The 16,370-nt window shown below is 41.7% G+C and overlaps 1 protein-coding gene across 2 annotated transcripts in view; it reads right to left on the reverse strand.

Moving 5' to 3' along the window:
* slc22a13b (solute carrier family 22 member 13b) overlaps positions 1-16,123 on the reverse strand; it is a 58,728-nt gene extending 42,605 nt beyond the window's left edge. Inside the window, exon 1 of one of the 2 annotated variants that reach the window (XM_065006855.1) lies at positions 15,627-16,113. In XM_065006855.1, coding sequence (XP_064862927.1) covers positions 15,627-16,007 — 381 coding nt within the window. In that variant the 5' untranslated portion in view covers positions 16,008-16,113. Of the gene's footprint in view, positions 1-15,626 lie in introns of both variants that reach the window. The other variant, XM_065006856.1, reaches the window with a different exon arrangement.
* Positions 16,124-16,370: the final 247 nt, after the last annotated feature.

Raw genomic sequence — 16,370 nt, forward strand, 5'->3', positions numbered from 1 at the left:
TGTTCTGTTCTTAGAGACATATCTGTTCTGTTCTTAGAGACATATCTGTTCTGTTCTTAGAGACATATCTGTTCTGTTCTTAGAGACATATCTGTTCTGTTCTTAGAGACATATCTGTTCTGTTCTTAGAGACATATCTGTTCTGTTCTTAGAGACATATCTGTTCTGTTCTTAGAGACATATCTGTTCTGTTCTTAGAGACATATCTGTTCTGTTCTTAGAGACATATCTGTTCTGTTCTAGAGACATATCTGTTCTGTTCTTAGAGACATATCTGTTCTGTTCTTAGAGACATATCTGTTCTGTTCTTAGAGACATATCTGTTCTGTTCTTGGAGACATATCTGTTCTGTTCTTAGAGACATATCTGTTCTGTTCTTAGAGACATATCTGTTCTGTTCTTAGAGACATATCTGTTCTGTTCTTAGAGACATATCTGTTCTGTTCTTAGAGACATATCTGTTCTGTTCTTAGAGACATATCTGTTCTGTTCTTAGAGACATATCTGTTCTGTTCTGGAGACATATCTGTTCTGTTCTTAGAGACATATCTGTTCTGTTCTTAGAGACATCTGTTCTGTTCTTGTTGTTCTTGTATATCTGTTCTGTTCTTAGAGACATATCTGTTCTGTTCTTAGAGACATATCTGTTCTGTTCTTAGAGACATATCTGTTCTGTTCTTAGAGACATATCTGTTCTGTTCTTAGAGACATATCTGTTCTGTTCTTAGAGACATATCTGTTCTGTTCTTAGAGACATATCTGTTCTGTTCTGTTCTGTTCTTAGAGACATATCTGTTCTGTTCTTAGAGACATATCTGTTCTGTTCTTAGAGACATATCTGTTCTGTTCCTGGAGACATATCTGTTCTGTTCTTAGAGACATATCTGTTCTGTTCTTAGAGACATATCTGTTCTGTTCTTAGAGACATATCTGTTCTGTTCTTAGAGACATATCTGTTCTGTTCTTAGAGACATATCTGTTCTGTTCTTAGAGACATATCTGTTCTGTTCTTAGAGACATATCTGTTCTGTTCTTAGAGACATATATGTTCTGTTCTTAGAGACATATCTGTTCTGTTCTTAGAGACATATCTGTTCTGTTCTTAGAGACATATCTGTTCTGTTCTTAGAGACATATATGTTCTGTTCTTAGAGACATATCTGTTCTGTTCTTGGAGACATATCTGTTCTGTTCTTAGAGACATATCTGTTCTGTTCTTAGAGACATATCTGTTCTGTTCTTAGAGACATATATGTTCTGTTCTTAGAGACATATCTGTTCTGTTCTTAGAGACATATCTGTTCTGTTCCTGGAGACATCTGTTCTGTTCTTAGAGACATATCTGTTCTGTTCTTAGAGACATATCTGTTTAGAGACATGTTCTTAGAGACATATCTGTTCTGTTCCTGGAGACATCTGTTCTGTTCTTAGAGACATATCTGTTCTGTTCTTAGAGACATATCTGTTCTGTTCTTAGAGACATATCTGTTCTGTTCTTAGAGACATATCTGTTCTGTTCTTAGAGACATATCTGTTCTGTTCTTGGAGACATATCTGTTGTTCTGTTCTTAGAGACATATCTGTTCTGTTCTTAGAGACATATCTGTTCTGTTCTTAGAGACATATCTGTTCTGTTCTTGACATATATGTTCTGTTCTTAGAGACATATCTGTTCTGTTCTTAGAGACATATCTGTTTCTGTTCTTAGAGACATATCTGTTCTGTTCTTAGAGACATATCTGTTCTGTTCTTAGAGACATATGTTCTGTTCTTAGAGACATATCTGTTCTGTTCTTAGAGACATATCTGTTCTGTTCTGGAGACATATCTGTTCTGTTCTTAGAGACATATCTGTTCTGTTCTTAGAGACATATCTGTTCTGTTCTTAGAGACATATCTGTTCTGTTCTTAGAGACATATCTGTTCTGTTCTTAGAGACATATCTGTTCTGTTCTTAGAGACATATCTGTTCTGTTCTGTTTGGAGACATATCTGTTCTGTTCTTAGAGACATATCTGTTCTGTTCTTCTTAGAGACATATCTGTTCTGTTCTTAGAGACATATCTGTTCTGTTCTTAGAGACATACATATCTGTTCTGTTCTTAGAGACATATCTGTTCTGTTCTTAGAGACATATCTGTTCTGTTCTTAGAGACATATCTGTTCTGTTCTAGAGACATATCTGTTCTGTTCTTAGAGACATATCTGTTCTGTTCTTAGAGACATATCTGTTCTGTTCTTAGAGACATATCTGTTCTGTTCTTAGAGACATATCTGTTCTGTTCTTAGAGACATATCTGTTCTGTTCTTAGAGACATATCTGTTCTGTTCTAGAGTTCTGTTCTGTTTAGAGACATATCTGTTCTGTTCTTAGAGACATATCTGTTCTGTTCTTAGAGACATATCTGTTCTGTTCTTAGAGACATAGAGACATATCTGTTCTGTTCTTAGAGACATATCTGTTCTGTTCTTAGAGACATATATATGTTCTGTTCTTAGAGACATACATATCTGTTCTGTTCTTGTTCTGTTCTTAGAGACATATCTGTTCTGTTCATATCTGTTCTGTTCTTAGAGACATATCTGTTCTGTTCTTAGAGACATATCTGTTCTGTTCTTAGAGACATATCTGTTCTGTTCTTAGAGACATATCTGTTCTGTTCTTAGAGACATTCTGTTCTGTTTGACATATCTGTTCTGTTCTTAGAGACATATCTGTTCTGTTCTTGGAGACATATCTGTTCTGTTCTTAGAGACATATCTGTTCTGTTCTTAGAGACATATCTGTTCTGTTCTTATCTGTTCTGTTCTTAGACATATCTGTTCTGTTCTTAGAGACATATCTGTTCTGTTCTTGAGACATAGAGACATATCTGTTCTGTTCATATCTGTTCTGTTCTTGAGACATAGAGACATATCTGTTCTGTTCCTGGAGATGTTCTGTTGAGACATATCTGTTCTGTTCTTAGAGATATCTGTTCTGTTCTTAGAGACATATCTGTTCTGTTCTTAGAGACATATCTGTTCTGTTCAATGTTCTGTTCTTAGAGACATATCTGTTCTGTTCTTAGAGACATATCTGTTCTGTTCTTAGAGACATATCTGTTCTGTTCTTAGGTTCTACAGACATCTGTTCTGTTCTTGATGAGACATATCTGTTCTGTTCTTAGAGACATATCTGTTCTGTTCTTAGAGACTTATAGCCTGTTCTTGAGACATATCTGTTCTGTTCTTAGAGACATATCTGTTGTTCTTACATATCTGTTCTGTTCTTAGACATATATGACATATCTGTTCTGACATATCTGTTCTGTTCTTACAGCGACATATCTGTGTTCACATCTGTTCTGTTCAGGGTTCTGAGAGACAATCTGTTCTGTTTTGAGACATATCTGTTCTGTTCAGACAGTGATACATGTTCTGATCTGTTCTGTTCTTAGAGACATATCTGTTCTGTGACATCTGTTCTGTTCAATATCTGTTCCACCTGTTCTGTTCTTAGAGACACTGTTGCTGTTCTGTTCTTGCATCTATATGTTCTGTTCTGATATCTTAGAGACATATCTGTTCTGTTCTTAAACATATCTGTTCTGTTCAACAGTTCTGTTCAAGACAATAGTTTGTTCTTGGACAAATTCAGAGACATATCTGTTTGTTCTTAGAGACATATCTGTTCTGTTCTTAGAGACATATCTGTTCTGTTTTGACATATCTGTTCTGTTTAGAGACATATGTTCTGTTTTCAACAGATATCTGTTCTTAGAGACATATCTGGTTCTGTTCTTAGAGAATCTGTTCTGTTCTTAGAGAATACACCCCTGATATCTGTTCTGAGACATATCTGTTCTGTTCTTAGAACATATCTGTTCTGTTCTTAGAGCTCACTTTCATGTTCTGTTCAGTTCTGTTCTTAGAGACATCTGTTCTGTTCTTGGAGACATATTCCTTCTGTTCTTAGAGACATATGTTCTGTTCTATCTTCCTCTTAGAGACATATCTGTTCTGTTCTTGGAGACCTGTTCTGTTCTTAGAGACATATCTGTTCTGTTCTTAGAGACATATCTTGACATATCTGCACAACACTGTTTTGACATATCTGTTCTGTGAACAAAAAACATCCTTTCCTGGAGACAAGCCAAACAGTTCGAGTTTGAGAAGGAGACATATCTGGACAGACTTAGAGACAACCTATATCTGTTGTCAGCATATTAGCATAAAGTTTAAAATGTTCTTCAACAGACATATCTGTTCTGTCAACATATGCTCACTTTCTAGAGCCCATATCTATCTGCTATCTTCCTCTCAACAGCTTCCCTTTGCTTTAGTAAACCCCCTACCTAGAGACAGTCATGCAGTAACGTCACAGTTCTGTTACCTACATCTGTAAACAGTGTACAGTTAGTAAGCAGTTACACCGGCGGGTCCCAGAGGCAATACATTTGTAAAACCAAAAGCTTACCTTGACGTGGAAGAGTTCCAGTGTTGTGTTGGAAAGACATCGCCAGCTAGCTAGCATAGCATCCCCCTGTTTGAGCAGGGTATTTCAGTTTGTTTGAACTAGCTAGCTGCATTTGATAGCTAAGTAAGTGAAACTGAAAAATAAATGACTCTCTCTCTCTATTTCTCCTTCATTCTGAAATAAATTAATTTGTTCAAAACTATTCAACTATTGTCTTTCTCTCTCTTTGAGTCAACTACTCACCACATTTTATTCACTGCAGTGCTAGCTAGCTGTAGCTTATGCTTTCAGTACTAGATTCATTCTCTGATCCTTTGATTGGGTGGACAACATGTCAGTTACTGCTTCTAGAGCTCTGATAGACTGGAGGATGTCCTCCGGAAGTTGTCATAATTACTGTGTAAGTCTATGGAAGGGGGTAATCACTTCTCAAAATAGGGCTACTTAATGTTAGATCCCTTACTTCAAAGGCAATTATAGTCAATGAACTAATCACTGATCATAATCTTGATGTGATTGGCCTGACTGAAACATGGCTTAAGCCTGATGAATTTACTGTGTTAAATGAGGCCTCACCTCCTGGCTACACTAGTGACCATATCCCCCGTGCATCCCGCAAAGGCGGAGGTGTTGCTAACATTTACGATAGCAAATTTCAATTTACAAAAAAAAAAATGACGTTTTCGTCTTTTGAGCTTCTAGTCATGAAATCTATGCAGCCTACTCAATCACTTTTTATAGCTACTGTTTACAGGCCTCCTGGGCCATATACAGCGTTTCTCACTGAGTTCCCTGAATTCCTATCGGACCTTGTAGTCATTGCAGATAATATTCTAATCTTTGGTGACTTTAATATTCACATGGAAAAGTCCACAGACCCACTCCAAAAGGCTTTCGGAGCCATCATCGACTCAGTGGGTTTTGTCCAACATGTCTCTGGACCCACTCACTGTCACAGTCATACGCTGGACCTAGTTTTGTCCCATGGAATAAATGTTGTGGATCTTAATGTTTTTCCTCATAATCCTGGACTATCGGACCACCATTTTATTACGTTTGCAATTGCAACAAATAATCTGCTCAGACCCCAACCAAGGAACATCAAAAGTCGTGCTATAAATTCACAGACAACACAAAGATTCCTTGATGCCCTTCCAGACTCCCTCTGCCTACCCAAGGACGCCAGAGGACAAAAATCCGTTAACCACCTAACTGAGTATCTCAATTTAACCTTGCGCAATACCCTAGATGCAGTTGCACCCCTAAACTAAAAAAATGTCTCATAAGAAACTAGCTCCCTGGTACACAGAAAATACCCGAGCTCTGAAGCAAGCTTCCAGAAAATTGGAACGGAAATGGCGCCACACCAAACTGGAAGTCTTCCGACTAGCTTGGAAGGACGGTACCGTGCAGTACCGAAGAGCCCTTACTGCTGCTCGATCATCCTATTTTTCTAACTTAATTGAGGAAAATAAGAACAATCCGAAATTCCTTTTTGATACTGTCGCAAAGCTAACTAAAAAGCAGCATTCCCCAAGAGAGGATGACTTTCACTTTAGCAGTGATAAATTCATGAACTTCTTTGAGGAAAAGATTATGATTATTAGAAAGCAAATTACGGACTCCTCTTTAAACCTGCGTATTCCTCCAAACCTCAGTTGTCCTGAGTCTGCACAACTCTGCCAGGACCTAGGATCAAGAGAGACGCTCAAGTCTTTTAGTACTATATCTCTTGACACAATGATGAAAATAATCATGGCCTCTAAACCTTCAAGCTGCATACTGGACCCTATTCCAACTAAACTACTGAAAGAGCTGCTTCCTGTGCTTGGTCCTCCTATGTTGAACATAATAAACGGCTCTCTATCCACTGGATGTGTACCAAACTCACTAAAAGTGGCAGTAATAAAGCCTCTCTTGAAAAAGCCAAACCTTGACCCAGAAAATATAAAAAACTATCGGCCTATATCGAATCTTCCATTCCTCTCAAAATTTTAGAGAAGGCTGTTGCGCAGCAACTCACTGCCTTCCTGAAGACAAACAATGTATACGAAATGCTTCAGTCTGGTTTTAGACCCCATCATAGCACTGAGACGGCACTTGTGAAGGTGGTAAATGACATTTTAATGGCAACGGACCGAGGCTCTGCATCTGTCCTCGTGCTCCTAGACCTTAGTGCTGCTTTTGATACCATCGATCACCACATTCTTTTGGAGAGATTGGAAACCCAAATTGGTCTACACGGACATGTTCTGGCCTGGTTTAGATCTTATCTGTCGGAAAGATATCAGTTTGTCTCTGTGAATGGTTTGTCCTCTGACAAATCAACTGTAAATTTCGGTGTTCCTCAAGGTTCTGTTTTAGGACCACTATTGTTTTCACTATATATTTTACCTCTTGGGGATGTTATTCGAAAACATAATGTAAACTTTCACTGCTATGCGGATGACACACAGCTGTACATTTCAATGAAACATGGTGAAGCCCCAAAATTGCCCTCGCTAGAAGCATGTGTTTCAGACATAAGGAAGTGGATGGCTGCAAACTTTCTACTATTAAACTCGGACAAAACAGAGATGCTTGTTCTAGGTCCCAAGAAACAAAGAGATCTTCTGTTGAATCTGACAATTAATCTTAATGGTTCAGTACAGTCGTCTCAAATAAAACTGTGAAGGACCTCGGCGTTACTCTGGACCCTGATCTCTCTTTTGAAGAACATATCAAGACCATTTCGAGGACAGCTTTTTTCCATCTACGTAACATTGCAAAAATCAGAAACTTTCTGTCCAAAAATGATGCAGAAAAATTAATCCATGCTTTTGTCACTTCTAGGTTAGACTACTGCAATGCTCTATTTTCCGGCTACCCGGATAAAGCACTAAATAAACTTCAGTTAGTGCTGAATACGGCTGCTAGAATCCTGACTAGAACCAAAAAATTTGATCATATTACTCCAGTGCTAGCCTCTCTACACTGGCTTCCTGTCAAAGCAAGGGCTGATTTCAAGGTTTTACTGCTAACCTACAAAGCATTACATGGGCTTGCTCCTACCTATCTCTCTGATTTGGTCCTGCCGTACATACCTACACGTACGCTACGGTCACAAGACGCAGGCCTCCTAATTGTCCCTAGAATTTCTAAGCAAACAGCTGGAGGCAGGGCTTTCTCCTATAGAGCTCCATTTTTATGGAACGGTCTGCCTACCCATGTCAGAGACGCAAACTCGGTCTCAACCTTTAAGTCTTTACTGAAGACTCATCTCTTCAGTGGGTCATATGATTGAGTGTAGTCTGGCCCAGGAGTGGGAAGGTGAACGGAAAGGCTCTGGAGCAACGAACCGCCCTTGCTGTCTCTGCCTGGCCGATTCCCCTCTTTCCACTGGGATTCTCTGCCTCTACCCTGTTACGGGGGCTGAGTCACTGGCTTACTGGGGCTCTCTCATGCCGTCCCTGGGGGGGGGTGCGTCACCTGGGTGGGTTGATTCACTGTTGTGGTCGGCCTGTCTGGGTTGGCGCCCCCCCCTTGGGTTGTGCCGTGGCGGAGATCTTTGTGGGCTATTCTCGGCCTTGTCTCAGGATGGTAAGTTGGTGGTTGAAGATATCCCTCTAGTGGTGTGGGGGCTGTGCTTTGGCAAAGTGGGTGGGGTTATATCCTTCCTGTTTGGCCCTGTCCGGGGGTGTCCTCGGATGGGGCCACAGTGTCTCCTGACCCCTCCTGTCTCAGCCTCCAGTATTTATGCTGCATTAGTTTATGTGTCGGGGCTAGGGTCAGTTTGTTATATCTGGAGTACTTCTCCTGTCCTATTCGGTGTCCTGTGTGAATCTAAGTGTGCGTTCTCTAATTCTCTCCTTCTCTCTTTCTTTCTCTCTCTCGGAGGACCTGAGCCCTAGGACCATGCCCCAGGACTACCTGACATGATGACTCCTTGCTGTCCCCAGTCCACCTGGCCATGCTGCTGCTCCAGTTTCAACTGGCCTGGGCCCTAGGACCATGTCCCAGGACTACCTGACATGATGACTCCTTGCTGTCCCCAGTCCACCTGACTGTGCTGCTGCTCCAGTTTCAACTGTTCTGCCTTATTATTATTCGACCATACTGGTCATTTATGAACATTTGAACATCTTGGTCATGTTCTGTTATAATCTCTACCCGGCACAGCCAGAAGAGGACTGGCCACCCCACATAGCCTGGTTCCTCTCTAGGTTTCTTCCTAGGTTTTGGCCTTTCTAGGGAGTTTTTCCTAGCCACCGTGCTTTTACACCTGCATTGTTTGCTGTTTGGGGTTTTAGGCTGGGTTTCTGTACAGCACTTTGAGATATCAGCTGATGTACGAAGGGCTATATAAATAAATTTGATTTGATTTGATTTAATAACCATGAGCCTCCTAGGTTTTGTATTGAAGTAAATATATCTAGAGGAGGATGGAAGCTAGGTGTCCTCCGGCTACACCATGGTGCTACCCTACAGAGTGCTGTTGAGGCTACTGTAGACCTTCATTGTGAAACAGTGTGTTTTAATCAATTATTTGGTGACGTGAGTATATTTAATACAGTTTAATATAAAACAGGTAAACTTTTTAAATTTTTAAAAATGTATTTCTATGAAATTCACTGAGGAGGATGGTCCTCCCGATCCTCCTCTGAGGAGTCTCCACTGGACTACATGTAGTCTAGACAGTACAGCCTGCCCTACACAGTACACGTAGTCTAGACAGTACATGTAGTCTAGAGAGTACAGCCTGCCCTACACAGTACATGTAGTCTAGACAGTACAGCCTGCCCTACACAGTACATGTAGTCTAGACAGTACAGCCTGCTCTACACAGTACATGTAGTCTAGACAGTACAGCCTGCTCTACACAGTACATGTAGTCTAGACAGTGCAGCCTGCCCTACACAGTACATGTAGTCTAGACAGTACAGCCTGCTCTACACAGTACATGTAGTCTAGACAGTACAGCCTGCTCTACACAGTACATGTAGTCTAGACAGTACAGCCTGCTCTACACAGTACATGTAGTCTACACAGTACATGTAGTCTAGACAGTACAGCCTGCCCTACACAGTACATGTAGTCTAGACAGTACAGCCTGCCCTACACAGTACATGTAGTCTAGACAGTACATGTAGTCTAGACAGTACAGCCTGCTCTACACAGTACATGTAGTCTAGACAGTACAGCCTGCCCTACACATTACATGTAGTCTAGACAGTACAGCCTGCTCTACACAGTACATGTAGTCTAGACAGTACATGTAGTCTAGACAGTACAGCCTGCCCTACACAGTACATGTAGTCTAGACAGTACATGTAGTCTAGACAGTACATGTAGTCTAGACAGTACATGTAGTCTAGACAGTACAGCCTGCCCTACACAGTACACGTAGTCTAGACAGTACATGTAGTCTAGACAGTACAGCCTGCCCTACACAGTACATGTAGTCTAGACAGTACAGCCTGCTCTACACAGTACATGTAGTCTAGACAGTACATGTAGTCTAGACAGTACATGTAGTCTATACAGTACAGCCTGCTCTACACAGTACATGTAGTCTATACAGTACAGCCTGCCCTATACAGTACATTTAGTCTATACAGTACATGTAGTCAATACAGTACATGTAGTCTATACAGTACATGTAGTCTAGACAGTACAGCCTGCCCTACACAGTACATGTAGTCTAGACAGTACATGTAGTCTAGACAGTACATGTAGTCTAGACAGTACATGTAGTCTAGACAGTACAGCCTGCCCTATACAGTACATGTAGTCTAGACAGTACATGTAGTCTAGACAGTACAGCCTGCCCTATACAGTACATGTAGTCTAGACAGTACATGTAGTCTAGACAGTACAGCCTGCTCTACACAGTACATGTAGTCTATACAGTACATGTAGTCTAGACAGTACATGTAGTCTAGACAGTACATGTAGTCTAGACAGTACAGCCTGCCCTACACAGTACATGTAGTCTAGACAGTACATGTAGTCTAGACAGTACATGTAGTCTAGACAGTACATGTAGTCTAGACAGTACAGCCTGCCCTACACAGTACATGTAGTCTAGACAGTACATGTAGTCTAGACAGTACAGCCTGCTCTACACAGTACATGTAGTCTAGACAGTACATGTAGTCTAGACAGTACATGTAGTCTACACAGTACATGTAGTCTAGACAGTACAGCCTGCCCTACACAGTACATGTAGTCTAGACAGTACAGCCTGCCCTAAACAGTACACGTAGTCTAGACAGTACATGTAGTCTAGACAGTACATGTAGTCTAGACAGTACAGCCTGCCCTACACAGTACACGTAGTCTAGACAGTACATGTAGTCTAGACAGTACAGCCTGCCCTACACAGTACATGTAGTCTAGACAGTACAGCCTGCTCTACACAGTACATGTAGTCTAGACAGTACATGTAGTCTAGACAGTACATGTAGTCTATACAGTACAGCCTGCTCTACACAGTACATGTAGTCTATACAGTACAGCCTGCCCTATACAGTACATTTAGTCTATACAGTACATGTAGTCAATACAGTACATGTAGTCTATACAGTACATGTAGTCTAGACAGTACAGCCTGCCCTACACAGTACATGTAGTCTAGACAGTACATGTAGTCTAGACAGTACATGTAGTCTAGACAGTACAGCCTGCCCTATACAGTACATGTAGTCTAGACAGTACATGTAGTCTAGACAGTACAGCCTGCCCTATACAGTACATGTAGTCTAGACAGTACATGTAGTCTAGACAGTACATGAGACTACAGTACATGTAGTCTAGACAGTACATGTAGTCTAGACAGTACAGCCTGCTCTACACAGTACATGTAGTCTAGACAGTACAGCCTGCTCTACACAGTACATGTAGTCTAGACAGTACATGTAGTCTAGACAGTGCAGCCTGCCCTACACAGTACATGTAGTCTAGACAGTACAGCCTGCTCTACACAGTACATGTAGTCTAGACAGTACAGCCTGCTCTACACAGTACATGTAGTCTAGACAGTACAGCCTGCTCTACACAGTACATGTAGTCTACACAGTACATGTAGTCTAGACAGTACAGCCTGCCCTACACAGTACATGTAGTCTAGACAGTACAGCCTGCCCTACACAGTACATGTAGTCTAGACAGTACATGTAGTCTAGACAGTACAGCCTGCTCTACACAGTACATGTAGTCTAGACAGACAGTACATGTAGTCCTAGTACATGTAGTCTAGACAGTACAGCCTGCCCTACACAGTACATGTAGTCTAGACAGTACATGTAGTCTAGACAGTACATGTAGTCTAGACAGTACATGTAGTCTAAACAGTACAGCCTGCCCTACACAGTACATGTAGTCTAGACAGTACATGTAGTCTAGACAGTACAGCCTGCTCTACACAGTACATGTAGTCTAGACAGTACATGTAGTCTAGACAGTACATGTAGTCTACACAGTACATGTAGTCTAGACAGTACAGCCTGCCCTACACAGTACATGTAGTCTAGACAGTACAGCCTGCCCTAAACAGTACACGTAGTCTAGACAGTACATGTAGTCTAGACAGTACATGTAGTCTAGACAGTACATCCTGCCCCACAGTACACACGTAGTCTAGACAGTACATGTAGTCTAGACAGTACAGCCTGCTCTACACAGTACATGTAGTCTAGACTGTACATGTAGTCTAGACAGTACATGTAGTCTATACAGTACAGCCTGCTCTACACAGTACATGTAGTCTATACAGTACAGCCTGCCCTATACAGTACATTTAGTCTAGACAGTACATGAGACTACAGTACATGTAGTCTAGACAGTACATGTAGTCTAGACAGTACAGCCTGCTCTACACAGTACATGTAGTCTAGACAGTACAGCCTGCTCTACACAGTACATGTAGTCTAGACAGTACATGTAGTCTAGACAGTGCAGCCTGCCCTACACAGTACATGTAGTCTAGACAGTACAGCCTGCTCTACACAGTACATGTAGTCTAGACAGTACAGCCTACTCTACACAGTACATGTAGTCTAGACAGTACAGCCTGCTCTACACAGTACATGTAGTCTACACAGTACATGTAGTCTAGACAGTACAGCCTGCCCTACACAGTACATGTAGTCTAGACAGTACAGCCTGCCCTACACAGTACATGTAGTCTAGACAGTACATGTAGTCTAGACAGTACAGCCTGCTCTACACAGTACATGTAGTCTAGACAGTACAGCCTGCCCTACACAGTACATGTAGTCTAGACAGTACAGCCTGCTCTACACAGTACATGTAGTCTATACAGTACATGTAGTCTAGACAGTACATGTAGTCTAGACAGTACATGTAGTCTAGACAGTACAGCCTGCCCTACACAGTACATGTAGTCTAGACAGTACATGTAGTCTAGACAGTACATGTAGTCTAGACAGTACAGCCTGCCCTACACAGTACATGTAGTCTAGACAGTACATGTAGTCTAGACAGTACAGCCTGCTCTACACAGTACATGTAGTCTAGACAGTACATGTAGTCTAGACAGTACATGTAGTCTACACAGTACATGTAGTCTAGACAGTACAGCCTGCCCTACACAGTACATGTAGTCTAGACAGTACAGCCTGCCCTAAACAGTACACGTAGTCTAGACAGTACATGTAGTCTAGACAGTACATGTAGTCTAGACAGTACATCCTGCCCTACACAGTACACGTAGTCTAGACAGTACATGTAGTCTAGACAGTACAGCCTGCTCTACACAGTACATGTAGTCTAGACTGTACATGTAGTCTAGACAGTACATGTAGTCTATACAGTACAGCCTGCTCTACACAGTACATGTAGTCTATACAGTACAGCCTGCCCTATACAGTACATTTAGTCTATACAGTACATGTAGTCAATACAGTACATGTAGTCTATACAGTACATGTAGTCTAGACAGTACAGCCTGCCCTACACAGTACATGTAGTCTATACAGTACATGTAGTCTAGACAGTACATGTAGTCTAGACAGTACATGTAGTCTAGACAGTACAGCCTGCCCTATACAGTACATGTAGTCTAGACAGTACATGTAGTCTAGACAGTACAGCCTGCCCTATACAGTACATGTAGTCTAGACAGTACATATAGCCTAGACAGTACATGTAGTCTAGACAGTACATGTAGTCTAGACAGTACATGTAGTCTATACAGTACATGTAGTCTAGACAGTACATGTAGTCTATACAGTACATGTAGTCTAGACAGTACATGTAGTCTATACAGTACATGTAGTCTATACAGTACATGTAGTCTAGACAGTACATGTAGTCTATACAGTACATGTAGTCTATACAGTACATGTAGTCTATACAGTACATGTAGTCTATACAGTACATGCTGGCCCAGTCGTTCTGTTATTAAACAACTATACCGTGCTGACTGACTAACAGACAAGACACACAGTCTGATTGGGAGGAACACTGATTTATGATGATGATTTAGGTCTGAGAGAGACACGAAAACAGATGGCTGGCTGCCCTCACTAAAGAAACAGCTGCCAGGTCTAACATTAAGGAAACAGCTGCCAAGTCTAACATTAAGGAAACAGCTGCCAAGTCTAACATCATTATGGAAACAGCTGCCAGGTCTAACATCATTAAGGAAACAGCTGCCAGGTCTAACATCATTAAGGAAACAGCTGCCAGGTCTAACATCATTATGGAAACAGCTGCCAGGTCTAACATCATTATGGAAACAGCTGCCAGGTCTAACATCATTAAGGAAACAGCTGCCAGGTCTAACATCATTATGGAAACAGCTGCCAGGTCTAACATCATTAAGGAAACAGCTGCCAAGTCTAACATCATTATGGAAACAGCTGCCAGGTCTAACATCATTATGGAAACAGCTGCCAGGTCTAACATCATTAAGGAAACAGCTGCCAGGTCTAACATCATTAAGGAAACAGCTGCCAGGTCTAACATCATTATGGAAACAGCTGCCAGGACTAACATCATTATGGAAACAGCTGCCAGGTCTAACATCATTAAGGAAACAGCTGCCAGGTCTAACATCATTATGGAAACAGCTGCCAGGTCTAACATCATTAAGGAAACAGCTTTCAAGTCTAACATCATTATGGAAACAGCTGCCAGGTCTAACATCATTATGGAAACAGCTGCCAGGTCTAACATCATTATGGAAACAGCTGCCAAGTCTGACATCATTAAGGAAACAGCTGCCAAGTCTAACATCATTATGGAAACAGCTGCCAAGTCTAACATCATTATGGAAACAGCTGCCAGGTCTAACATCATTAAGGAAACAGCTGCCAGGTCTGACATCATTAAGGAAACAGCTGCCAAGTCTGACATCATTAAGGAAACAGCTGCCAAGTCTGACATCATTAAGGAAACAGCTGCCAGGTCTAACATCATTAAGGAAACAGCTGCCAAGTCTAACATCATTATGGAAACAGCTGCCAGGTCTAACATCATTAAGGATACAGCTGCCAGGTCTAACATCATTAAGGAAACAGCTGCCAGGTCTAACATTAAGGAAACAGCTGCCAGGTCTAACATCATTATGGAAACAGCTGCCAGGTCTAACATCATTATGGAAACAGCTGCCAGGTCTAACATCATTATGGAAACAGCTGCCAAATCTAAAATCATTATGGAAACAGCTGCCAAGTCTAACATTATTCTGTCTGTTTGACAGAATAATAGAGGTAGTGTGGCATCACCAGATCACTGGTAGTGGAATAACAGAGGTAGTGTGGCATCACCAGATCACTGGTAGTGGAATAACAGAGGTAGTGTGGCATCACCAGATCACTGGTAGTGGAATAACAGAGGTAGTGTGGCATCACCAGATCACTGGTAGTGGAATAATAGAGGTAGTGTGGCATCACCAGATCACTGGTAGTGGAATAACAGAGGTAGTGTGGCATCACCAGATCACTGGTAGTGGAATAATAGAGGTAGTGTGGCATCACCAGATCACTGGTAGTGGAATAATAGAGGTAGTGTGGCATCACCAGATCACTGGTAGTGGAATAATAGAGGTAGTGTGGCATCATTTGATTTACTCAAACTAGGGCATCAGACTGCAGGCTCAACAGATATTTAGTATCTCTACTGACCCATTGTCTGCCCCAACTGCCCTATCCTACGACCCTACCTCAGTCACCAGGCTGGTGGTCCCTTGGGGAGCCTCGTACTTCCATCCATCCCTGCAGGAGATGGTACTGTTTATCCCATACACTTCAATAGTCTGCAAGTCCAGATCCACCGGAGTGTACATCTGACAGGACTGGAACCCAGGGCCATCGTCCAACGGTGGAAGGGTGAGGTTCAACAGCCTATCGTTGGTCAGGTTGGGTCCCTGCGTCCTGATCCAGTCTGTGTTACAGTGATGAGGGAAGTTCATCCCCGTAAACACCTGACAGAACATGTGGAACCCGTTGAAGATGTTCGGGAAGCATATCGCAGCCAACATTTGCTTCTGGAATGTTCCGAATTCCCCGACCGCTGTCAGTACCTGCCCGAACCCGGAGCTCATCTTCAGTCACAGGTGTTGGTGCAACACACAGGCTGGAAGTGTTCGATAGGAGATTTGTTTGTCAAGTGGAGGTTTAACACCTTTCCATTGGTAGGAGGGCATTAGTGGGTAGATAAATTAATGTTTAATCTGTCATAACACACTCACAGGAGTGTTATCAGTTGTCACCCGGTCATCTGCGTGTGTAAAATAACTCCTTACTCTACAAACCTTTAGAAAATGAATAACTTCAATTCAAGGCCTCAACAAAATACTTAATTAGTTCAGGTTAATTGATCATCTAGTGCCTTTACAGTCTATTTCATCAATTCAACGCAGTTTTAGATGTTTCCCTTGTGCTTGTTTTTGCTTCCTTCAGCAGTC

The sequence above is a fragment of the Oncorhynchus nerka genome, linkage group LG22 (assembly GCF_034236695.1).
Source record: "Oncorhynchus nerka isolate Pitt River linkage group LG22, Oner_Uvic_2.0, whole genome shotgun sequence".
NCBI classification, from domain to species: Eukaryota; Metazoa; Chordata; class Actinopteri; order Salmoniformes; family Salmonidae; genus Oncorhynchus; species Oncorhynchus nerka.